General features: G+C 44.7%; 1 protein-coding gene across 1 annotated transcript in view; it reads left to right on the top strand.

The window, feature by feature from the left end:
* The window catches only part of TMPRSS6 (transmembrane serine protease 6), a 117,058-nt gene extending 90,622 nt beyond the window's left edge, over nucleotides 1-26,436 (top strand). The window contains exons 8-17 of the mRNA XM_075286915.1: nucleotides 12,276-12,388; nucleotides 12,960-13,069; nucleotides 14,702-14,844; nucleotides 14,926-15,024; nucleotides 15,114-15,224; nucleotides 16,104-16,220; nucleotides 17,341-17,509; nucleotides 20,699-20,973; nucleotides 21,733-21,869; nucleotides 26,230-26,436. Of these exons, the coding sequence (XP_075143016.1) occupies nucleotides 12,276-12,388; nucleotides 12,960-13,069; nucleotides 14,702-14,844; nucleotides 14,926-15,024; nucleotides 15,114-15,224; nucleotides 16,104-16,220; nucleotides 17,341-17,509; nucleotides 20,699-20,973; nucleotides 21,733-21,869; nucleotides 26,230-26,400 (1,445 nt within the window). The 3' untranslated portion in view covers nucleotides 26,401-26,436. The remainder of the gene's footprint in view (nucleotides 1-12,275; nucleotides 12,389-12,959; nucleotides 13,070-14,701; nucleotides 14,845-14,925; nucleotides 15,025-15,113; nucleotides 15,225-16,103; nucleotides 16,221-17,340; nucleotides 17,510-20,698; nucleotides 20,974-21,732; nucleotides 21,870-26,229) is intronic.
* The last annotated feature ends 756 nt before the right edge of the window (nucleotides 26,437-27,192 follow it).

Below are 27,192 nucleotides of genomic sequence, written 5' to 3'. Positions count from 1 at the left end.
TATCTAATCCTCCAAAGTGTGGTACTGTATGCAGACACACGTATCTAATCCTCCCCTGTGTGGTACTGTGTGAAGAGGTGCGTATCTAATCCTACAGCATGTGGAACTGTGTGTAGATGCGCGTATCTAATCCTACAGCATGTGGTACTGTGTGCAGACGCGTGTATCTAATCCTCTCTGTGTGGTACTGTGTGCTGAGACGCGTATATAATTCTCTGGCTTGTGGTACTGTGTGCAAGGCATGTATCTAATCCTCCAAAGTGTGGTACTGTATGCAAACACATGTATCTAATCCTCCCCTGTGTGGTATTGTGTGAAGAGGCATATATCTAATCCTACGGCATGTGGTACTGTGTGCAGACGCACGTATCTAATCCTCTGGCGTGTGGTACTGTGTGCAGATGCACGTATCTAATCCTCTGGCATGTGGTACTGTGTGCAGATGCGCGTATCTAATCCTCCCCTGTGTGGTACTGTGTGCAGATGCACATATCTAATCCTCTGGCATGTGGTACTGTGTGCAGATGTGCGTATCTAATCCTCCCCCGTGTGGTACTGTGTGCTGAGACATGTATGTAATTCTGTGGCTTGTGGTACTGTGTGCAGAGGCATGTATCTAATCCTCCAAAGTGTGGTACTGTGTGCAGACACACGTATCTAATCCTCCCCTGTGCGGTATTGTGTGAAGAGGTGCGTATCTAATCCTACGGCATGTGGAACTGTGTGTAGACGCGCGTATCTAATCCTACGGCATGTGGTACTGTGTGCAGAGGCGTTTATCTAATCCTCCCTGTGTGGTACTGTGTGCTGAGACGTGTATGTAATTCTCTGGCTTGTGGTACTGTTTGCAGAGGCATGTATCTAATCCTCCAAAGTGTGGTACTGTGTGCAGACACACGTATCTAATCCTCCCCTGTGTGGTATTGTGTGAAGAGGCGCGTATCTAATCCTACGACATGTGGAACTGTGTGTAGATGCACGTATCTAATCCTACGGCATATGGTACTGTGTGCAGATGTGCATATCTTATGCTCTGGTGTGTGGAACTATGTGCAGATGCGTGTATCCAATCCTTTGGCATGTGGTACTGTGTGTAGACGCCTGTATCCAATCCCCTGGCGTGTGGTACTTTGTGCAGACGCGTGTATCTAATCCTTCGGCATGTGGAACTGTGTGCAGAAGTGCGTATTTAATCCTCTGGTTTGTGGGACTGTGTGCAGACGTGTGTATCTAATCCTCTGGCGTGTGATACTGTGTGCTGATCTGTGTATCTAATCCTCTGATGCCTGTATCTCAGTTTGAATATGAGTGTTGTATTGTGCATGTGGAGTGACCGTGTGTATTGCAGTTGGAATATGAGTGAAAGACTTGCAGGTTTGTATTAGCTAAGGGGGGGGCATTGTATTTGGAATGCTGTATCTCAGCAACGGTATGTCCGAGCGAGTTGGAGTCTTGTCTTAAACCTTCCCGGATACCTAAAGTATCTCTGTACCAAATTTGGTGAAGATCGGTCCAGTCGTTTGGTTCGCATTAGAGCACAGACAGACAGAAATTCATTTTTATAATATAGGGAGATATATATATATATATATATATATATATATATATATATATATATATATATATATACTAGAGGGATGACCCGACTTCGCACGGGTATATTACATGTTATGTTTGTGTAGTGGCCTCATAAGAATTGTCCAATTTTGTACTGATGTATTTTTTATGTGGTTTGTGTGTATGTCCATAAGCGTCATGTGATTATGTGTATCTCATTTTGGATATCAGTGAAAAACCTGTGATCAGTTGTTATGGATACCTGGAGTAAAGCTGTATCTAATCCTTCCCCATGCAGTACTGTGTTTAGACTGTATCTAATCCTTGTTGGTGTGGTACTGTGTACAGATGTGTTTATCTAATCCTCCCCTGTGTGGCATTGTGTGAAGAGGCACGTATCTAATCCTCCGGTAAATGAAACTGTGTGCAGACGTGCATATCTAATCTTACAGCATGTGGTACTATGTGCAGACGCGTGTATCTAATCCTCTGGCGTGTGGTACTGTGTGCAGACAGGTGTATCTAATCCCTGGCGTGAGGTACTGTGTGCAGATGCGCGTATCTAATCCTCCCCCATGTGGTACTGTGTGCTGAGATGCGTATCTAATTATCTGGCATGTGGTACTGTGTGCAGATGCATGTATCTAATCCTCCAAAGTGTGGTACTGTATTCAGATGCATGTATCTAATCCTCCCCTGTGTGGTATTGTGTGAAGAGGCGCGTATCTAATCCTTTGGCATGTGGAACTGTGTGTAGACGCACGTATCTAATCCTACAGCATGTGGTACTGTGTGCAGATGTGTGTATCTAATCTTATGGCGTGTATAACTGTGCAGACGTGTGTATCTAATCCTCTGGAGTGTGGAACTGTATGTAGATGCGTGTATCTAATCCTACGGCATGTGGTACTCTGTGCAGACGTGTGTATCTAATCCTATGGCGTGTACAACTGTGTGAAGACACGTGTATCTAATCCTCCCCTGTGTGGTATTGTGTGAAGAGGTGCGTATTTAATCCTATGGCGTGTGGAACAGTGTGTAGACGCGCGTATCCAATCCCCCGACATGTGGTACTGTGTGCAGACACGCGTATCTAATCCTATGGCATGTGGTACTGTGTGTAGACGCGCGTATCCAATCCCCCGGCATGTGGTACTGTGTGTAGACGCACGTATCTAATCCTCCCCCGTGTGGTACTGTGTGCAGACACGCGTATCTAATCCTCCCCCGTGTGATACTGTGTGCGGAAACGCGTATCTAATTCTCTGGCTTGTGGTACTGTGTCCAGAGGCATGTATCTAATCTTCCAAAGTGTGGTACTGTGTGCACACACACGTATCTAATCCTCCCTTGTGTGGTATTGTGTGAAGAGGCGCATATCTAATCCTTCGGTGTGTGGAACTATGTGTAGACGCGTGTATCTAATCCTATGGCATGTGGTACTGTGTGTAGACGCGCGTATCTAATCCTCCCCTGTGTGATACTGTGTGCTGAGACGCGTATCTAATTCTCTGGCTTGTGTTACTGTGTGCAGAGGCATGCATCTAATCCTCCAAACTGTGGTACTGTGTTCACACACACGTATCTAATCCTCCCCTGTGTGGTATTGTGTGAAGAGGCGCGTATCTAATCCTCTGGAGTGTGGAACTGTATGTAAACGCGTGTATCTAATCCTACTGCATGTGGTACTGTGTGCAGACGCGTGTATCTAATCCTATGGCGTGTACAACTGTGTGCAGACGCGCGTATCTAATCCTCTGGAGTGTGGAACTGTATGTAAACGCGTGTATCTAATCCTACGGCATGTGATACTCTGTGCAGACGTGTGTATCTAATCCTATGGCGTGTACAAATGTGTGCAGATGTGCGTATCTAATCCTCTGGAGTGTGGAACTGTGTGTAGATGCGCGTATCTAAACCTACGGCAAGTGGTACTGTGTGCTGACACGCGTATCTAATGCTACAACATCTGGTACTGTGTGTAGACGCGCGTATCTAATCCTACGGCATATGTTACTGTGTGCAGACGCGTGTATCTAATCCTATGGCGTGTACAACTGTGTGAAGACACGTGTATCTAATCCTCCCCTGTGTGGTAGTGTGTGAAGAGGCGCATATCTAATCCTATGGCGTGTGGAACTGTGTGTAGACGCGCGTATCCAATCCCCCGGCATGTGGTACTGTGTGCAGACGCGCGTATCTAATCCTATGGCATGTGGTACTGTGTGTAGTCGCGCGTATCTAATCCTCCCCTATGTGGTACTGTGTGCAGACGCGCGTATCTAATCCTCCCCCGTGTGGTACTGTGTGCAGACGCGCGTATCTAATCCTCCCCCGTGTGATACTGTGTGGGGAGACGCGTATCAAATTCTCTGGCTTGTGGTACTGTGTGCAGAGGCATGTATCTAATCCTCCAAAGTGTGGTACTGTGTGCACACACACGTATCTAATCCTCCCTTGTGTGGTATTGTGTGAAGAGGCGCGTATCTAATCCTTCGGCGTGTGGAACTATGTGTAGACGCGCGTATCTAATCCTACTGCATGTGGTACTGTGTGCAGACACGTGTATCTAATCCTATGGTGTGTACAACTGTGTGCAGACGCGCGTATCTAATCCTCTGGAGTGTGGAACTGTATGTAGATGCATGTATCTAATCCTACGGCATGTGGTACTCTGTGCAGACGTGTGTATCTAATTCTATGGCGTGTACAAATGTGTGCAGATGCGCGCATCTAATCCTCTGGAGTGTGGAACTGTGTGTAGATGCGCGTATCTAATCCTACGGCAAGTGGTACTGTGTGCAGACACGCATATCTAATGCTACGACGTGGTACTGTGTGCAGACGCTTGTATCTAATCCTATGGCGTGTACAACTGTGTGAAGACACGTGTATCTAATCCTCCTCTGTGTGGTATTGTGTGAAGAGGCGCGTATCTAATCCTCCCCCGTGTGGGACTGTGTGCAGACGCGCGTATCTAATCCTCCAAAGTGTGGTACTGTGTGCACACACACGTATCTAATCCTCTCTTGTGTGATATTGTGTGAAGAGGCGCGTATCTAATCCTTCGGCATGTGGAACTATGTGTAGACGCGTGTATCTAATCCTACTGCATGTGGTACTGTGTGCAGACACGTGTATCTAATCCTATGGTGTGTACAACTGTGTGCAGATGCGCGTATCTAATCCTCTGCAGTGTGGAACTATGTGTAGACGTGTGTATCTAATCCTACGGCATGTGGTACTCTGTGCAGACGCGTGTATCTAATCCTATGGTGTGTACAAATGTGTGCAGATGCGCGTATCTAATCCTCTGGAGTGTGGAACTGTGTGTAGACGCCTGTATCTAATCCGTCGGCATGTGGAACCGTGTGCAGATGCACGTATCAAATCCTTCAGTGTGTGGAACTGTGTGCAGAAGTGCGTATCTAATCCTCTGGCGTGTGATACCGTGTGCTGATCTGTGTATCTAATCCTCTGATGCATGTATCTCAGTTTGGATATGAGTGTTGTATTGTGCATGTGGAGTGACCGTGTGTATTGCAGTTGGAATATGAGTGAAAGTCTTGTAGGTTTGTATTGGCTAAGGGGGGGGCACTGTGTTTGGAATGCTGTATCTCAGCAACGGTACGTCTGAGCGAGTTGGAGTCTCGTCTTAAACCTTCCCGGATACCTGAAGTATCTCTGTACCAAATTTGGTGAAGATCGGTCCAGTCGTTTGGTTCGCATTAGAGCACAGACAGACAGACAGACAGAAATTCATTTTTATAATATAGGGAGACTAGAGGGAGCACCCGGCTTCGCACGGGTATATTACATTTTATGTTTGTGTAGTGGCCCCATAAGAAATGTCCAATTTTGCACTGGTGTATTTTGTATGTGGTTCGTGTGTATGTCCATAAGCGTCATGTGATTATGTGTATCTCATTTTGGATATCAGTGAAAAACCTGTGATCAGTTGTTATGGATACCTGGAGTAAAGCTGTATCTAATCCTTCCTCGTGTAGTACTGTGTTTAGACGCAAGTATCTAATCCTTGTTGGTGTGGTACTGTGTGCAGATGCACATATCTAATCCTCCGGCGTGTGGTACTGTGTGCAGATGTGTGTATCTAATCCTCCCCCATGTGGCATTGTGTGAAGAGGGACGTATCTAATCCTCCGGTAAGTGAAACTGTGTGCAGATGTGCATATCTAATCTTACGGCATGTGGTACTATGTGCAGATGCGCGTATCTAATCCTCTGGCGTGTGGTACTGTGTGCAGACAGGTGTATCTAATCCTCTGGCATGAGGTACTGTGTGCAGATGCACGTATCTAATCCTCCCCCGTGTGGTACTGTGTGCTGAGACGCGTATCTAATTATCTGGCATGTGGTACTGTGTGCAGAGGCTTGTATCTAATCCTCCAACGTGTGGTACTGTGTTCAGATGCACGTATCTAATCCTCCCCTGTGTGGTATTGTGTGAAGAGGCGCGTATCTAATCCTACGGCATGTGAAACTGTGTGTAGACGCACGTATCTAATCCTATAGCATGTGGTACTGTATGCAGACGCGTGTATCTAATCCTATGGCGTGTACAACTGTGTGAAGATGTGCGTATCTAATCATCTGACATGTGGAACTGTAAGCAGACGCGCATATCTAATCCTACGGCATGTGGTACTGTGTGCAGACGTGCTTATCTAATCCTCTGGTGTGTGGAACTGTGTGCAGATGCACATATCTAATCCTTCCCTGTGTGGTATTGTGTGAAGAGTCGCATATCTAATCCTACGGCGTGTGGAACTGTGTGTAGACACGCGTATCTAATCCTTTGGCGTGTGGTACTGTGTGCAGATGCGCGTATCTAATTCTTCCCTGTGTGGTACTGTGTGCTGATGCGCGTATCTAATTCTCTGGCTTGTGGTACTGTGTGCAGAGGCATGTATCTAATCCTCCAAAGTGTGGTACTGTATGCAGACACACGTATCTAATCCTCCCCTGTGTGGTACTGTGTGAAGAGGTGCGTATCTAATCCTACGGCATGTGGAACTGTGTGTAGATGCACGTATCTAATCCTACAGCATGTGGTACTGTATGCAGACGCGTGTATCTAATCCTCCAAAGTGTGGTACTGTATGCAGACACATGTATCTAATCCTCCCCTGTGTGGTATTGTGTGAAGAGGCATATATCTAATCCTACGGCATGTGTTACTGTGTGCAGACGCGCGTATCTAATCCTCTGGCGTGTGGTACTGTGTGCAGATACGCGTATCTAATCCTCTGGCATGTGGTACTGTGTGCAGATGCGCGTATCTAATCCTCCCCTGTGTGGTACTGTGTGCAGATGCACATATCTAATCCTCTGGCATGTGGTACTGTGTGCAGATGCGTGTATCTAATCCTCCCCTGTGTGGTACTGTGTGCTGAGACGTGTATGTAATTCTCTGGCTTGTGGTACTGTGTGCAGAGGCATGTATCTAATCCTCCAAAGTGTGGTACTGTGTGCAGACACACGTATCTAATCCTCCCCTGTGCGGTATTGTGTGAAGAGGTGCGTATCTAATCCTACGGCATGTGGAACTGTGTGTAGACGCGCGTATCTAATCCTACGGCATGTGATACTGTGTACAGACGCGTGTATCTAATCCTCTCTGTGTGGTACTGTGTGCTGATGCGCGTATCTAATTCTCTGGCTTGTGGTACTGTGTGCAGAGGCATGTATCTAATCCTCCAAAGTGCGGTACTGTATGCAGACACACGTATCTAATCCTCCCCTGTGTGGTACTGTGTGAAGAGGTGCGTATCTAATCCTACGGCATGTGGAACTGTGTGTAGATGCACGTATCTAATCCTACAGCATGTGGTACTGTATGCAGACGCATGTATCTAATCCTCCAAAGTGTGGTACTGTATGCAGACACATGTATCTAATCCTCCCCTGTGTGGTATTGTGTGAAGAGGCATATATCTAATCCTACGGCATGTGGTACTGTGTGCAGACGCGCGTATCTAATCCTCTGGCGTGTGGTACTGTGTGCAGATACGCGTATCTAATCCTCTGGCATGTGGTACTGTGTGCAGATGCGTGTATCTAATCCTCCCCTGTGTGGTACTGTGTGCTGAGACGTGTATGTAATTCTCTGGCTTGTGGTACTGTGTGCAGAGGCATGTATCCTCCAAAGTGTGGTACTGTGTGCAGACACACGTATCTAATCCCCCCCTGTGTGGTATTGTGTGAAGAGGCGCGTATCTAATCCTACGGCATGTGGAACTGTGTGTAGACGCGCGTATCTAATCCTACGGCATGTGATACTGTGTGCAGACGCGTGTATCTAATCCTCCCTGTGTGGTACTGTGTGCTGAGACGTGTATGTAATTCTCTGGCTTGTGGTACTGTGTGCAGAGGCATGTATCTAATCCTCCAAAGTGTGGTACTGTATGCAGACACATGTATCTAATCCTCCCCTGTGTGGTATTGTGTGAAGAGGCATATATCTAATCCTACGGCATGTGGTACTGTGTGCAGACGCGCGTATCTAATCCTCTGGCGTGTGGTACTGTGTGCAGATACGCGTATCTAATCCTCTGGCATGTGGTACTGTGTGCAGATGCGTGTATCTAATCCTCCCCTGTGTGGTACTGTGTGCTGAGACGTGTATGTAATTCTCTGGCTTGTGGTACTGTGTGCAGAGGCATGTATCCTCCAAAGTGTGGTACTGTGTGCAGACACACGTATCTAATCCCCCCCTGTGTGGTATTGTGTGAAGAGGCGCGTATCTAATCCTACGGCATGTGGAACTGTGTGTAGATGTGCATATCTTATGCTCTGGTGTGTGGAACTGTGTGCAGACGCATGTATCCAATCCCCCGGCGTGCGGTACTTTGTGCAGACGCGTGTATCTAATCCTTCGGCATGTGGAACTGTGTACAGAAGCGCATATTTAATCCTCTGGTTTGTGGGACTGTGTGCAGATGCGTGTATCTAATCCTCTGGCGTGTGATACTGTGTGCTGATCTGTGTATCTAATCCTCTGATGCATGTATCTCAGTTTGGATATCAGTGTTGGGTTGTGTATGTGGAGTGACCATGTGTATTGCAGTTGGAATATGAGTGAAAGACTTGCAGGTTTGTATTGGCTAAGGGGGGGGCATTGTGTTTGGAATGCTGTATCTCAGCAACGGTACGTCCGAGCGAGTTGGAGTCTCGTCTTAAACCTTCCCGGATACCTGAAGTATCTCTGTACCAAATTTGGTGAAGATCGGTCCAGTCGTTTGGTTCGCATTAGAGCACAGACAGACAGACAGACAGACAGACAGAAATTCATTTTTATAATATAGGGAGATACTAGAGGGAGGACCCGGCTTCGCACGGGTATATTACATTTTATGTTTGTGTACTGGCCCCATAAGAATTGTCCAATTTTGCACTGGTGTATTTTGTATGTGGTTTGTGTGTATGTCCATAAGCGTCATGTGATTATGTGTATCTCATTTTGGATGTCAGTGAAAAACCTGTGATCAGTTGTTATGGATACCTGGAGTAAAGCTGTATCTAATCTTTCCCCGTGTAGTACTGTGTTTAGATGCAAATGTCTAATTCTTGTTGGTGTGGTACTTTGTGCAGATGCACATATCTAATCCTCCCCATGTGATATTGTGTGAAGAGGCGCGTATCTAATCCTCCAGTAAGTGAAACTGTGTGCAGACGCGCGTATCTAATGACTCTGGCGTGTGGTACTGTGTGCAGATGCGCGTATCTAATCCTCCCCCATGTGGAACTGTGTGCTGAGACGCGTATCTAATTCTCTGGCATGTGGTACTGTATGCAGAGGCCTGTATCTAATCCTCCCCTGTGTGGTATTGTGTGAAGAGGCGCGTATCTAATCCTCCCCCGTGTGATACTGTGTGCTGAGACGCGTATCTAATTCTCTGGCTTGTGGTACTGTGTGCAGAGGCATGTATCTAATCCTCCAAAGTGTGATACTGTGTGCACACACGTATCTAATCCTCCCCTGTGTGGTACTGTGTGAAGAGTCGCGTATCTAATCCTACTGCATGTGGTACTGTGTGCAGACGCGTGTATCTAATTCTATGGCGTGTACAACTGTGTGCAGACGCGCGTATCTAATCCTCTGGAGTGTGGAACTGTGTGTAGACGTGTGTATCTAATCCTACGGCATGTGGTACTCTGTGCAGATGTGTGTATCTAATCCTATGGCGTGTACAACTGTGTGCAGACGCGCATATCTAATCCTCTGGAGTGTGGAACTGTGTGTAGATGCGCGTATCTAATTCTACGGCATGTGGTACTGTGTGCAGACGCGCGTATCTAATCCTCCCCCATGTGGTACTGTGTGTAGACGCGCGTATCTAATCCTACGTCATGTGGTACTGTGTGCAGACGCGTGTATCTAATCCTATGGCGTGTACAACTGTGTGAAGACACGTGTATCTAATCCTCCCCTGTGTGGTATTGTGTGAAGAGGTGCGTATCTAATCCTACAGTGTGTGGAACTGTGTGTAGAAGCATGTATCCAATCCCCCGGCATGTGGTACTCTGTGCAGACGTGCGTATATAATCCTATGGCATGTGGTACTGTGTGTAGATGAGCGTATCTAATCCTCCCCGTGTGATACTGTGTGCTGAGACGCGTATCTAATTCTCTGGCTTGTGGTACTGTGTGCAGAGGCATGTATCTAATCCTCCAAAGTGTGGTACTGTGTGCACACACACATATCTAATCCTCCCCTGTGTGGTATTGTGTGAAGAGGCTCGTATCTAATCCTTTGGCGTGTGGAACTGTGTGTAGACGCGTGTATCTAATCTTACTGCATGTGGTACTGTGTGAAGACGCATGTATCTAATCCTATGGCGTGTACAACTGTGTGAAGACACGTGTATCTAATCCTCCCCTGTGTGGTATTGTGTGAAGAGGTGCGTATCTAATCCTACAGTGTGTGGAACTGTGTGTAGACGTATGTATCCAATCCCCCAGCATGTGGTACTGTGTGCAGACGCGCGTATGTAATCCTATGGCATGTGGTACTGTGTGCAGACGCGCGTATCTAATCCTCTGGAGTGTGGAACTGTGTGAAGACGCGTGTATCTAATCGTATGGCGTGTACAAATGTGTGCAGACGCGCGTATCTAATCCTCTGGAGTGTGGAACTGTGTGTAGACACCTGTATCTAATCCTTCGGTATGTGGAACCGTGTGCAGACGCGCGTATCTAATCCTTCAGTGTGTGGAACTGTGTGCAGAAGTGCGTATTTAATTCTCTGGTTTGTGGGACTGTGTGCAGACCCGTGTATCTAATCCTCTGGCGTGTGATACTGTGTGCTGATCTGTGTATCTAATCCTCTGATGCGTGTATCTCAGTTTGGATATCAGTGTTGTATTGTGCATGTGGAGTGACCGTGTGTATTGCAGTTGGAATATGAGTGAAAGTCTTGCAGGTTTGTATTGGCTAAGGGGGGGGGGGCACTGTGTTTGAAATGCTGTATCTCAGCAACGGTACGTCCGAGCGAGTTGGAGTCTCGTCTTAAACCTTCCCGGATATCTGAAGTATCTCTGTACCAAATTTGGTGAAGATCGGTCCAGTCGTTTGGTTCGCATTAGAGCACAGACAGACAGACAGAAATTCATTTTTATAATATAGGGAGCTATAAACACACATATACAGCAAGGCATAAGAATATTTATGCCCTATAGACTAGAGGATAAATAGCTGATCGGTGGGGTCTGACCACCGACAATCCCACCGATCAGGAGAATGTTGGTGTGCCCCTTGCTGGAATAGATGTGTCCAAGCTCCCATTCATGTCCATATGAGTGCCACAGATAACTGAGTGCAGTACTTTGGCTATCTCCAGTGCTCCAATAGTAGGAGCTTGGATATCTCCCTTCTAGAGAGGGGCATGCCTACATATGGCACACATCCAAGCTCCTATTCACTACTATTAGAGGACTGGAGATAGCCAAAGTACAGCGCTCAGTCATCTGGGGTCTTCCCATTGACATGAATGGGAGCTTGGATGTGCCCATTCCAGAATAGGATATGCCTACAGTCAGCCAGTGGCTGCAGTCAGGCTGAATTCATAATGGGGGTAAAATACCCCCATTCTCAGATACAGTGGGGGTCTCAGCCTTCAGATACCCATGACCACCTATTTATCTTCTATCTAACGAATAGAGTCTATATATTCTTCAGAACTTAACCCCTTTAACATAGCAACACATAGTAAACAATGCAATATGAACCATGTGGGGCTGCTCCTACAACTAGGGCTTATGTAGTAGTGCAAGTGTAGTATGGAAGTGGTGTAGCAATGGTGTATGGGCGATGTACTTTTTGAGGTAAGGTTCCTAATTTTGAGACCCAGTTCTCAATAATCTTATATACATAAGAGCCATATACAGAAACACCGGGATATTTTTGATCAAGATTACTAGCAAAGTTTCTCCAGTTGTGCAGACATGAATGTAACACATCACAAGACATCTTTTGACTATTTCGCTCTCTTCGCCTCTTCTTTATCTATTCTGCTGTACCAAGTATATGGAAACATTACTGGAAACCATAACATGAGATTTATTTACAGGCTAATTGTTGATTTCATTATGTTAACCTGATTATATCACTAAGCTAAGTATTTTTTGGTATTGAGTTACATTTATGGATATGCTTCTGCTCGGTAATGGGATATTCATATGGTTATTTCTATTTTTAGCCTGTGAAGAGAGCATTGTGTTGAAGGAAGGATTCCATGTCCAGGGCCACCTAAGGACACCTTATTATCCCTTCTACTACCCGCCACATCCGTATTGCACCTGGAACATAACAGTGAGCAAAGCAATCTTTACTATCAGTACATAGAGGGGGATATAGTTTTCTGGTGTAGAAGGGTAGAAATGTGGCGATGGGTAGTAATGTGGCATTTGGAATGTACCATGCCCCTTTTTGGAACATGGACATGCCAATATATTGCCCATTCCGCTACCGCCACATAACATGCCCATGTCACAAATACTATGACAAAGAGCCTGGCACATGAGGAAGCATTTGGCTTAATCCTAAGAGATTCACTCACCTTTTTTTTTTTGGAAGCCTCCCTGATGTTGGGGCCACATGGTGGCTCAGTGGTTAGCACTGCAGCCTTGTAGCGCTGGAGTCCTGGTGTTCAAATCCCGCCAAGGGCAAAAAACCATCTGCAAGGAGTTTGTATGTTCTCCCCATGTTTGCATGGATTTCCATCCCATATTCCAAGAAGACATACCGATAGGGGAAAAAATGTACATTGTAAGCTCTATGTAGGGCTCACAATCTACATTAAAAAAAATGTGACGACACCATTATTATAGGCTCTTAGCTGCATGTGTATGTGGTATTATTGGGGTTCTTATTGTCATTTCAGGTGCCCTCTCCAGAGTACGGGGTTGCTCTGAGGTTTGAAGGCTACAAGCTGACAGGACAGTACACATATGCCCCATGTTTGCAAGGACAGTGGATCATCCAGAATCGAAGGTACAACTGCATTTGCTCCTTAATTTTCCCTTTTAATGCAGTAACAAAATATGACGTGAGCTAGTAAAGACTGAATATGATTAAAAGTGGTGTTGGTCATGAGCCCCCTATCCCAGGGTTGGTCACAGACAATGGACCCTGTAATGCAATGGTTATGGGCCCTGGTTTTCCAATACCTGAGCATAGGACACCCGCAGGGGGAAGTCACCACCTTCTATAAGCTTGGCCTTAGGTGGGAGATGATGGCTAAGTCGTAACTTATCGTACCTTCTGGTATTTTCTGGAAAGAGGGTAGAGCGATGATTCTTCCTTCTGATTCTACAACAGTGTTGTTTTTACGAGGTATAGCCTCGATGTCTCCATGTTAGGGTAAGCTCACACAAGAGTTTCTTGCAGACAGATTTTTTAAGCAGAATCTGTTGCAAAATCTGCACCTTTCACATTTTCTTTCACTCTGTTTCCATTGTTGCGGCTACCTGTCTGCATGGAGTGTTCAGCTCAGTCCAGAGTTGAAACTAAATCCAAAAATTTGTGAAACTTGGTACTTATCTAAATAAGTTGAATCTGCGTGATCTGAACACAAACCCTATGTGAACAGAGAGAATGCTGTGTGTTGCCTTGGGACGACTTCTCCCACACTGTTAGGAGGTTGCTCAGAGTTCTAGAAGAACGTTGAGAAACTGCTGTAGCACTTTGCCGTACCCAAATAACTGTCGCTAATGCCTGCTTTATCCAAGCAACTGTTGTTAACTTCTATAGTATCTGCAAGGTAGCGTGCATGATCTTTTTGGTCAACCTTCAGAAACCCCTAGAAAATAGGTTATAATACCCTTCAAACTTGGATGTAGAGTCTGGGCCCACCAAAGGATCCACTGTAGGCCTGGTGGGCCAATCCAACACTGCCCCATACATTTACCGTGACATAAATGTGCAGGCGCTTCCCTGATTTCTTATGGATTTGCTGTCAGCGATTTCCCTAAATTAACCCATAAATCTTTATGTCAACTGCCAGTAACCCCTGGATCACCATCTCTGAAAATGCCCTCAAGCAACCCTACGATCTCAACCTTTCAATCAGTTTGGTTATTATAGGGTAATTATAGTTGCAAAACTGGGGGGAGAAGATGAAAGAACCCCCTACTGCACAACAGAACAGGTGGAGGAGGCACAAGTGGCATCATGTTGTGCCTGTGTTTTTATGCCATGTGCTGGATAACTAAGCCCGTCTGCTTGGTTGTTGTCAAGGCAGACTCGATTTGTGGGGCCAAAAGATCAGGGAGTTCCAATCTAGGGCAAATTACTACAGAGGGGAATCGGAGGAAGATGGAGGTCACCATGAATCATGAATAATGGTGATTATATTTGCTATAAATGAGCAAATAAGCAGAGGTCTGTGATAGAGGGAGGTATGTGATAGATTGAAGTCCAAAACTGCTATTCTAAAGGAAATCACAGAGCCCCTGTTCACATCTTAATACAAAGTAGCAGCTCTTTTAGGACCTGAATATGCAGTGCAGTGATGGGAAGCGATTAAGGTTGTTCCACCTCCACTTTAGGATATGTGCAGACTATATTTCCATTGTATAAAGCATGATCAATGAGATAATAAGTGCTGTTTGTTGCTTTCTACAGGATGTGCGGGCTGAGAGTGCTGGAACCTTATACTGAGAGAATTGAAGAAGTATCTAATAACATCAACCTGACTTTTACCTGTACCAGATCAGTAACCGGCCCCGGGATTCAAGTCTCTTACAGCCTTTACAATAAGACAGATCGTGAGTTACATGATAACCATTTAGTGCAAAATTATAACAATAGTGTTTACTGATAATATGTTAAACTTTCTCTCCACGCAGCCTGTCCTGGGGAATTCCTGTGTATAGCAGATGGTATGTGTGTCCCCCTATGCGATGGGGTAAAGGATTGCCCCAATGGTTTAGACGAGAGGAATTGTGGTAAGTATAACACCAGCCCTCATTTCACATATACATTTTCTAAGCCGCTGTATCACCCACAATAAGACTTTTCATTTGTTTTAACCCAGTGTGTCCTGCCGAATACCAGTGCCCAGGAGGACAGTGTATTCCTACCAAACAAATCTGTGATGGTAAAAAGGACTGTGTGAACGGTACAGATGAAGAGCGGTGCAATGAAGGTAAAATCTTAGAATGAAACTGGGACAGCATTTTTACCACTTTTAGATTTTTCCAGGTTTCGATATAGATTTCACATGGCTCCTATTCATTAAATGAAAGAAGCTGCGGAAGCACGGCCTGTGCACGGGCGTCACACGGGGAACATCCCTGTGTCCTCATGTGCCGTCCTTGCTTTTAATTCACGGCATGGTCATCTGCAACTGGCCTAACTTTGTGCTACTTGCCTGTACTATACCTTTATATCAATTCCATGTCTGTATTGCCTTCCTGTCTGACCCTGTGCTAAACATACTCTGTCTGCCATGAGTCCTGACATTGATCTGTCCTCTGACTATGTCTCTTGTCTCAGCTATCAGTGTACGGATTCTACTCATAGAGGTGACACCCTGGCGGTTTCCTGCAGTGAAAACCAGATCTTTGTATAGTGTTTAAAGGGCAAGAATCAAGTGGGGGGAAGGGGGGGGGAGTTAGACGACAGAAGTAATCCCAAACCAAATCTGTCCAGTGTCGCAGTGCTATATAACAGGAAGAAAGGGATTACACAAATCTGTGGCCACTTTTTAGGGAGTTGATGAACTTACAGAATAATGTTCTATCACCATACACACTATATAGGTGTATGATTTTTTTTTTTAACAAAAGCCAAAACTAACATTTGTAAGGACAATGGGAAGGGACATTACACAGCATTTGAGGTCCTCAGAATAATACAGTCTGAATTTCCCTGCTAGTTGTAACGTTTCCTTATTCCTGCATGAAGACCTGTTTGTTCTCACCTGGCTTCAGTCTGGTTGTATGCTTTGGCATACACGGTTGTAAACGCATGGTGTGTCTTTTTTATTATTATTATTATTTTTATTTTTTTTGCTTATATACAGCTGTTCCCTGCGGAGCCTTCAACTACAGATGTGCAGACGGGAGCTGCGTACAAAAGACCAATCCAGAATGTGACTCTGTTAAAGACTGTGCGGACGGCTCCGATGAACAGAACTGCAGTGAGATCCGATCTAGAACGAATACTATAACAACTTAGATACTGTTAGGCATAGCATAAGCCTCAGACACATGAATTCCTGTCATATTTCTGTACAAGGTTGAGTAATGTACTATTCAGTGACATTTCCTTGTTTATTTCTTTATTTTTAAGATGTAGGCCTTTCTCCTGGAAGGTCAACTGAGCCGCATGCCTGAAACACTTGACATTTCTTAGTAAAATACAGTATAGTTTCCAAAGATATCTTTTGCAATATCCTTGTTATGTTTCAAAAATACATTTCTGCCCTATTCAAAAATAGTAGAAGTAAAAAAGAAATGGATGATATAAATGCATGGACCCCATTGTAGTGGTGGACTCAGGCAGCAGAAGACTCCTACGCAAAAACTATGTGGAACCATTCGTTTCTGGCATGACGCCATACATTTTCATGCCCGCCCCCCATCAGTGGGCCAAGTGATTGATACCCCAAAGCTGAGGTTTCATCTGTCCTTAAAGCCCCTGTGCAGCACACATATGTTTGTCCATGCCCGTAAGGATTTAATAAACTAATGTACAGAGACATTACAGTAGGTTTTTTTGATGGTGTATGTTTGCAAATTCCCACCCAATGGTAGCCAATACACTTATTCATGTCTATGATTTATCCTAAAGCACTACTTCTGAGATCCAGAGATTTACAAGCAAAATCCAAAGGAAATCTTCCTCAGCATTAGAGATGAGCGAACACTGTTTGGATCAGCCAATCCGAACAGCACGCACCCATAGAAATGAATTGAAGCACCTGTGACGCCGGCCGGCCGCCGGCAAAGTCAGCGTCACAGGTGCTTCCATTCATTTCTATGGGTGCGTGCTGTTCGGATCGGCTGATCCGAACAGTGTTCGCTCATCTCTAATGCTGAGGAAGATTTCCTTTGGATTTTGCTTGTATTCTTCTATATATTACCTCTACTCAGGATACATCTAGGGACCCTCATTATGGAGCCCAGTAGACATTCCAGTTGACACCAATGACAGATCTTTCTTTAGGAAAAATTATTTTGTTACACCCCCTTTAAACTGAACAAGTCCCTATATATTGGCCATTAACATGATTAATTTTCTTCTTTTTCCTTTCTTAGACTGTGGTGTACAGGCCCTGCAAAGTCGTATTGTTGGAGGAACTAAGGCACAAGAAGGAGAATGGCCATGGCAGGCTAGTTTGCAAGTTCGAGGAGCACATATATGTGGAGGGAGCTTAGTGGCGGACAGATGGATCCTTACTGCAGCTCACTGTTTCATTCCCGATAGGTAATATATAGAGTGTGGTTGAGTTACATTTCTATGTATATAATTGTGAGCATGAGGACTGTATGATTGATCATACCATACACAGAGTATGCGCTGTCTTGAACGCTACATGTTAGAATAATATACTAAATATATCTTACACTGTGTATGTATGTGCTGAGGGGAGTTGTAAAGTTTGCCAAATTTAATAGGGTTATTGTAGATCTATTAGATTGAAGATCCATTCATAAAATAGGTCATCACCCAAGACCAGGAGCAGAGGGACAACTTGAAGCTCCCCAACCCCAATGCAAAATCTACACAGAGCCCTTTCCTACTTTGTGCCATTCAGAATAGTAGTATATTTTATGTGACAGAGGAACCTTAGTGGCCCCTAATGGATCCAGGGCCAGTAGCTACACACCCTATGGCTACCTCCTCCCAAGGACACCTGCAGATCATTGTTCAGGCAAGAGCTGCGGCATCTTCACTGAAAAACATGGTACATTGCATAGGTTCCGTGCTTGCTTTGAAGCTCAGCCCTATCCATTTGAGTAGACCTGAGCTGCCACATGCCATGTAATGAATGAAGCTTCATAAAGCTGTTCAGTGATAATGGCTGCAACCCCGATAGTTACGAAGCCCATGGCAAATACTCAGAACTTAGCTGTTATTTCTAAAACTGCTTAACCAGAATGGTTCCTAATGATAACAATGCCTGTTTTTCTATTTGTTTTGACCATTAACATTCCATATACTCTAACATTAAACCTTAATTTTTTATTTATTTATTTTTTTTGTTTATGACTATTTAAATAAAATGGTATTCATAATTTAAAAAAAATACACAGATACACTTTTAATAACAGTTAATTTTTCTCATGCTACATTCTCTGTAAATTACTTACAAATTCTGCCTCCGTTTTGTGGGAAACCTGTTGTTGCTTTTGAATATAAAAATAGAAAAAGTTCCTTATTCTAAAAAAAAATCCATATATTATTAAAATATATTATCTATAGCTATCTTACCAGGAAAAAATAAATAAAAATAAATAAAAATCAGTACCAGTAGAGGGTGCTAAGGTTGCAATCCTATTAGGGCCCTTGTGTTTGGGGGGGCCCACATAAAGCAGCTCCATTGATAACATTCTCAAGCATTACAGAGCTGTCTCACTATTAAAATGGTACTTCATTGCTATGGTATACATACATTTTACACAGCATAATATTAAAATTTTGCTTTACAGACCCAAAGACTTCAAACTCCACATCATAATCTGCGTGACATTTTAGGAACGAGAACAATAAAATAGAGATTATAACAAATAAGTTCTTTCCTCGGTACCTGGTCTTTTTGGCTAAATCTGAAGGCCAACTTCTGTTCCGGAGAATATTTAATGTAACATCCTAGGAACTTTCTGATGATTTTTATCAAAAATTAATGAACCCTTTAAATATTTATAAGACCAACGGTGACTACACAGTCATCAACTGCATGTATAGCATGCATCCGCAGAACACAGGGAAGACAATAAAGACCTTTGGCACCACCAATCTTGGGAGACAGAGCACTATAATAGAGGTATTTTTAATATTAGAAAGTGATAACGTCAGCCAACCACCTGCAGTGTATGGCGGCCTCCAGATACTCCCCGGACAGCAGATAGTGAAAGAAATAAGGGCACATGGTCTTGTATTCTCTAGAGTACCCAGTTTTGTTGCTCTGTTAAACAATATAGTTCTTACATTCTACAATCACGACTTTAGGAGTTCACTGCATAAGGCTTTATGATTGTGTTAAATGGGAACCTAATACATTCTAATTCAGCGGGTGCATTCTACTAGTAACTAGAGATGAGCGAACAGTGAAATATTCGAGTTTCGATATTCGTTTCGGATAGCCCTTCAATATTTGACTATTCGAATGAATATCGAACCCCATTATAGTCTATGGGGAAAAAATGCTTGTTTCAGGGGAAGCCACATTTCGACTCAGGAGAGTCACCAAGTCCACTATGACACCCCAGGAAATGATGCCAACACCCTGGAAAGCAACTGGGACAGCATGGGAAGTATGCATGGGGGCATCTAACAAGCCCAAGTACCTGTATTACGCCACTATCTCGTTGGGATCCCTGTCAGCTTGCGATATGCGGGAGCTGACTTTTTCCCATAGGAATGCATTGACCAGCGTTGATTGGCCGAATGCCATACAGGGTACAGCATTCAGCCAATCAACGCTGGTTCTGCCGGAGGCGGAGTCTAAGATCAGACCACAATGGAGACTGCTGTGGACCGAGCTTAGACTCCGCCTCCTCACAGACAAGCCTCCGTCAGAACCAGCGTTGATTGGACGAATGCTGTACTCTGTATGGCATTCGGCCAATCAACACTGGTCAATGCATTCCTATGGGAAAAAGTCAGCTCCCGCATATGGGCAAGCTGACAGGGATCCCGACGAGATAGAGCCTCAAAGAGTTGTGTGAGTAACATTCCCACCTAAATAAAGGTAATCCCTAGCTAACCCTGCCTGTACTCTGTCTCACAGTCACATAGTTCACAGTCTCATATTACCCCAATCTGAAATCGACCTTTCGTATAAAGTGGAGGTCACCTGATTTAGCCAGCCAATTACTTTTTCCGATTTTTTTTTTTTTTTTTTTTATGCCTCCATTGTCGTAGTTCCTGTCCCACCTCCCCTGCGCAGTTATTGGTGCAAAAAAAGCGCCAGGGAAAGTGGGAGGGGATACGAATTTTTAGTGCGTTTGCCTCGTGGTATTCGATTGGAATCAAATACCTTGAATGTCCTGATATTCGATCGAATGCCATTTGCTCATCTCTAGTAGTAACTGCAAGTCAATGGGTCCCTGCTTGTATCATCAGAGAGTGCCCAAGACAGACAGTGGTCTACAGAGGTCTAAATCCCCATTAGGTGGTCATAAAGATAAGGTGACATTCCAATTAAAACTTGTCAATTCAGTTGTCTCTATGGATGCCCCATTTGAGAGTGTCCCCAAGATTCCTAACAAGCATTGTATCAGACTTAAATTTAATCCAAGCAAGCTAAAAGTATTGCCAACAAGATGACATTTGCCGATATAGTCAGGGACATCAGTATCCCTTGGTATAACATACATTTTTTCTCTTAAACCTTGAATGATGGTTTAATCTATACATCTCTGCATTGACTACTATATCTGCACATTTCAGTTTCGCTACTCCTGAAGTTTGGACGGTGATATTGGGAAAGGTGATCCTTAGTCGAAGTAGTCAGAAGGAGATGGCATTCAAAGTTACACAGCTGATCCTCCATCCATACTATGACCAGGACAACCATGATTACGACATAGCCCTTGTCCAGCTGGATCATCCTGTTCCACTTACATCTCCACATGTTCAACCTATTTGTCTTCCTGCCAGTACCCACCATTTCCCTACTGGTTCAACATGCTGGTTGACAGGTTGGGGGGCAGCAAATGAGATGGGTAAGTCATGCATTTTGAAAATATATTCATCAGAGAGCAGCACTGTGCAGAAAATACACTGATTCCATTAAGGAGTCTTGTGATCTCCATACCTCAACAGGCATAAACTCTACAAGAAGTGTTTTGGTAGTAGTGGTAGTAGAGGAACCTATATAGAATTAAGCACAGAATGGCATGGTATGGCTGATATCGGTATATATATATATATATATATATATATATATATATATAGACAGGGCCGGCTCCAGATTTGTGTGGGCCCTTGGGCAACAGAGCCACAGTGGGCCCCTTTTGGTGTAACTCATGCACACTGCAGCAAAAAAAAAAAAAAAACAATCGTAATTGGGGGGGTTTTGCTGAGGGAGACATATGGTATGTACTGTATTACAGTCCACTCCAGTAGAAGTAGATACAACCTGTTTGGACATCAGAAAGTAAAGAGGAATTTAAGGTGGGCATCATTGCATGTGACCATTGGGCCCCCTCTCCATTAGCAGTATATATAGCGGTCTTCCCGATTGCTATCATGGCTGTCCGGGGTCCCAGCAATTTCCAGTTGGCTGTGGGGCCCATACCTTACGCTACTGCCGAGTGGCCCCCTCAGGAGGTTGGGGCCCTGGCACTTGCCCAAGTACAGTGGGTGCTGATGCCAGCCATGCATATGAAAGCAGACAAATTGGGTATAAGAGTGATTCTGGAAGAAGAAAAGTATGTTAGCAACATCTCTGCAACCATCTGAATCAGACTTTGAAATTTTAGGTCCTAACAGTGACGTTCTCCAGAAGACTGACCTTAGGTTAATTTCTCAAGATATTTGCTCCGACCTCTACCACTATCAGATAAGTCCAAGGATGTTCTGTGCAGGGTACTCTGATGGGACTAAAGATGCATGTCAGGTATGTCATTTTATAATGCCTGCTTTAAAGGTTAATACTCTAATCCATTGGACCTAAGCCCTTGGATATTTGATGATTTGACTTTTGTATCTACTTTTCAATTGATTTCAGTATTGACTTTAATGCATCTAAATCCAATAAAGGACCATTAAATGTTTTAATTAATAAATTAGTTAATGTAATTTATAGGGAATTATAAAATTTGCTATAAGTTTAACCCCTTAAAGCATAACTATGGTTTTAAAGAGGACCTGTGATTTTTTTTTTTTTTTTAATCTGTCCACCCATTTAAGAGATGTGTCAGGGCTTGTTCACATCTGAGCCCGGGGTCTCCGTTGTCAGGTTTCCGTTTCCTGCCCAAAACTGGGCAAGAAACAGAAACCTGCAGGCATTTTTCAAACTCATTAATTTGAATGGGTTTGAAAAGTGTCCTGCCGTGAGCAGCGCTGAGCGTTTTATGCTCTCCGCAGCGAAACAGTTTTTTTTTTTTTTTTTTAACTAGACACAAAGTCGGACATGCAGGACTTTGTCCATTTTTTTTAAAAAAAATGGTTTTGCCACTCACGGCTGGACATGGTCTGACAGGTTTCCGTTTTCTGCCGGCAGAAGACGGAAACCTGAGTACGGACACCGAACGCTGGTGTAAACCCAGTGTCACCTGGAAGGTGAAATGTAAGCCAGATCTAATTCTGTAAGTGGACAGTAACAGTAAGCAGCATTAGGGAGAGAGGAGGCAGGCTGAGAAGCCTCTGCATTAAGTGTAGTTGTATTCAGTATGTACAGTAAACACTGAATATAAATTTTCCTAAGGCCTCGTTCACATCTGCGTCGGTAATCCGTTCAGGGGAGTCCACATGGGGACTACCAAACACATTGGCAAGCGGTGTACAGTGAGAGCACACGGACCCCATAGACCATACCTCCCAACCGTCCCGATTTCCGCGGGACAGTCCCGATTTGGGTGACATGTCCCGCGGTCCCGGTTGGAGGGAGGTATGTCCCGATTTCAACTCAGATCTGCGTCCAGAGGACGCAGATCTGAGTTGAACACACATGCGGCTGAAGGAAGGAGCTGACACAGGTCAGCTCCTCGCTTCGCCGCTGCCCGCCTCTCTCCCTGACACACGCGGCTGAAGCTGCTCGCGTGCTCGCTTCGCCGCTGCGTCTCTCTCTCGCTGACACATGCGGCTGAAGCGAGGAGCTGACCTGTGTCAGCTCCTCGCTTCGCTGCTGCCGCCGGCTCCTGGCTTGTAGACGCGATGTACAAGCCAGGAGCCGGCGGCAGCAGTGAAGCGAGGAGCTGACACAGGTCAGCTCCTCGCTTCAGCCGCATGTGTCAGCGAGAGAGAGACGCAGCGGCGAAGCGAGCACGCGAGCAGCTTCAGCCGCATGTGTCAGCGAGAGAGAGAGACGAAGCGAGCACGTGAGCAGCTTCAGCCGCATGTGTCAGCGAGAGAGGCGGGCAGAGAGCGGCGAGGGAGCGGAGGAGAAGGTAAGTTTAATGTGGAGGTGGAACGTGAATCTGGGGGCAGATGAAGGAGAGGACGGCATGACATTGGGGCAGAGATGGGGGACATGAATCTGGGGGCAGAGATGGGGGACATGAATCTGGGGGCAGAGATGAGAGGACATGAATTTGGGGGCAGAGATGGAGGGACATGAATCTGGGGGCAGAGATGTGGGACATGAATCTGGGGGCTGAGATGTGGGACATGAATCTGGGGGCAGAGATGTGGGGACATGAATCTGGGGGCAGAGATGGAGAGGACATGAATCTGGGGGCAGAGATGGAGGGACATGAATCTGGGGGCAGAGATGGGGGACATGAATCTGGGGGCAGAGATGGAGGGACAGGAATCTGGGGGCAGAGATGTGGGACATGAATCTGGGGGCAGAGATGTGGGGACATGAATCTGGGGGCAGAGATGGAGAGGACATGAATCTGGGGGCAGAGATGGAGGGACATGAATCTGGGGGCAGAGATGGAGGGACATGAATCTGGGGGCAGAGATGGAGGGACATGAATCTGGGGGCAGAGATGGAGGGACATGAATCTGGGGGCAGAGATGGAGGGACATGAATCTGGGGGCAGAGATGGAGGGACATGAATCTGGGGGCAGAGATGGAGGGACATGAATCTGGGGGCAGAGATGTGGGACATGAATCTGGGGGCAGAGATGGAGGGACATGAATCTGGGGGCAGAGATGTGGGACATGAATCTGGGGGCAGAGATGGAGAGGACATGAATCTGGGGGCAGAGATGGAAGAGGGACATGAAACTGGGGGCAGATGAAGGGTGTATATGAAACTGGGGGAGAGATAGAGGGGGGACATATAATTTACGGGTGACTGTAGGAGGATTATACTGTGTGCGGGCACATGAAAAATTAACGAGTGGGCGGAGTCAACACAAAAGTGGGTGGGGCTGCACATTTTGTCCCTCTTTCGGTTCTTCAAAAGTTGGGAGGTATGCCATAGACTATAATGGGGTCCGTGTGCTTTCCGCACGGTCTCCGCACGGAACATGCAGACAGAAAAACAAGTTCACAATCTACTTTCCTGTCCTGTCTGTGTGAAGACCATGCGGAAAGCACACAGACCCCATTTCACTGCACACTGCTTGCCAATGCATTCAGTAGTCCATTCAGTGGGGAGGGGGGGGCATCCGGATTCCCCCGGACAGAATACCGACGCAAATGTGAGCAAGGTCTTAGCAATGTTAATTTACAGCATCAGTTAAAGAAAAACTTCTGAGCTTTTTACAAATCTTACAAAATTACCTTCTATAGTGTATCACAAAATGCTTACACCCTTGTTCCTACCCATATAAATGAATTGCAAAATAATGCAAAGGGACAGTTATGCTTTAATGATGTGGCTCCTAAGACAGTCCCATATTCATTTTTCATATCTACATTTTCAAGGTCATAATTTTATATTTTTCCATCGGCATAACCACATGAGATCTTGTTTTTTTTAACTTTTTGTGTGTGTGTGGGGGGGGAAGAGTGGTATGCTGAGATTATAAAGGATAATCTGTTTTCCCTTAGTCATAACAGCAGCACAAGTGGGGTATTCTTATAGGGTCAGATTGTGCTGGTTAATGAATTAAAAATTCCATCTGTCCTACCAGCACACAGGGGCAGAATACCCCACTTGTGCTGCTGTTTGACGACAGGGAAGTTTTGTTTTTATAGCAATAACCTGGCAGGATTTAATAGAATCACAACCATAACTAACCTGAAGGCCTTTATTAGGTCCTTGGCTGCCATGGCAAACTATTGGTACCTTGTTATTGCATTATGAGGACACCAAGGGAGCCCCCTCCTCTGTTTAATCACTAGGCACAGGTGTTCCCATTGACTGCAACATCTAAGTGGCTAAATGACTGTAATTGAAGATGTCTCCAGTCCTGGTTGTGTAAAGTGTAGGCTAAACATAGCCATAGTATTTTGGTTTTTTTGCATCATAAATTTTAATTGTTTTGTATAAATTACAACAGAGAAGAAAAACAATGGTCAAGGGATAAAAAGGAAAATGGAAGGAGGGGTGAAGGGACAGGGATGAGGTGAAGGCATGGGAGGGGTGAAGGAGAACCAAAAAGGATGACAACATGAACTCCAGGCAAGTTCAGAAAAAGCCAATCAACTTGGTCCTCATAGTCAGGATTGTAGTGGGAAGTCCATCTTCAGTAGGCAGAAAATTTTCGGTGTATTTCAGTATGGGAACCAGGGCAACACTTGGGGAGTGAGGGATACAACTATGTACTGGGAGAATTGGTGAATGGAAAGAAATTAGAGCAGAGGAAGAAAAGAAAAAGAAAAACAAAAAGGAAAGAGGGGAAAGGGGTGAAGGGAAGGAAAATCTTTCTCTAATTCCCCTTGCCCCATTCCCCAGAGGCTCACAGAGAAGGTCTGTAAAGTGTGCATAGGAAGGTGACCCAGTAGAACCATGTTTTTTGGAATTGGAGAGCAGTGGAGGCATCAGTGTGTATCAGATTTTCCATGCAGTAGATCTTGCAAAACTCCATAGTAACCATTGGGATATAGGTCCTCACTTCATTTAGGAGATGTTTCTGGCATTTATATTTGCATAATGACATCTCTTTGGGGTGGAGGAGAACCCAGGCTGGGTTTTTATCCAAGTCTCGGTCTGTGAGCTTGTATAAGCACATAGCTATAGTTATCCACTGACCCATCATATGTCAAAACTGTGTTAAAAAAATATAAAAGAACACAATGTCTATAAAATAGCTGGAGGGTTTTTTTTTTTTTTTTTTTAAATAGTGTAATCACTTTTTTTTAAATGAACATTGCTTCGTATGAAATGCCGATTTGCTAACCAATGTTTATATTGCAGGGTGACTCTGGCAGTCCACTTGTATGTAAAGAGCCAGAGGGACGCTGGTTCCAGGCAGGATTGGTAAGCTGGGGTGCAGGATGTGGCATTCCGAAATATTTTGGCGTATATACTCGCATTAGTAGACTTGTTGGGTGGATCCACAATGTAACAGCCCAGGCTAACAAATAGTACTTCAATACCAACCTTAACTTGGACAAAAGAACTTCCACCTTTGACTTTCTATAATACTGAAGACCATCAAGGACTAGAAATCTAAAAACCCTTCTAAACCCAAATTATAGAGAAATAAAAATCTACATGATCGTTATCCATGCTAACATTTCCACTCATTAAAAAACTAACAATGTATTGTCTAAGAATACGGATACAGAAAGGCTCATACAGCATGTGCCTAGCCCTAAAACTTGGAACAAATGAAATGTTATATTAATATTCCACACCACTGCAGAATATGAGCAGAGTTCATTAAAATACAGCGCGTGTCATGACTATGTGTGACAGATGGCAAGGTTTTAAGACTTTGTATAATTCCAATGACAAAAATGCAAATTAGTCACTGAACTGAAAGAAAACAAATTAGTTCAGAAGATATTCTTAGTGTTACTGGAATCATCATCACCCTTGTATTTTTATGTAAAAGGAGTTATCCAGGCTAAAAAATATTGATGACCTATCTTCAGGCTCCAACATCTGGCAACCAAACCAGTGAGCTGTTTTATGCAGCTAATACTCAGGAAGCAGAGAGCTCCGTTCTCTGTGTAGTGGCCAGACCAGGTTACTGCAGATTAGCTTCACCTGAATAGAGCCAAGTTGCAGTGACTCAGCTCAACCACTACAAAGAGAACAGAGCTGTCTGCTTCCTGCTCAATTCTCTGTAGATCAGTCGCTGACAACTTGGTTGATGCTGGTTTCACATGTTGGACCCACCACCATCTGATATTAATGACTTATCCTTAGGAT

This window comes from Leptodactylus fuscus, chromosome 9, assembly GCF_031893055.1.
Source record: "Leptodactylus fuscus isolate aLepFus1 chromosome 9, aLepFus1.hap2, whole genome shotgun sequence".
NCBI lineage: Eukaryota > Metazoa > Chordata > Amphibia > Anura > Leptodactylidae > Leptodactylus > Leptodactylus fuscus.
This window is presented reverse-complemented; position numbering and strand designations above follow the sequence as displayed.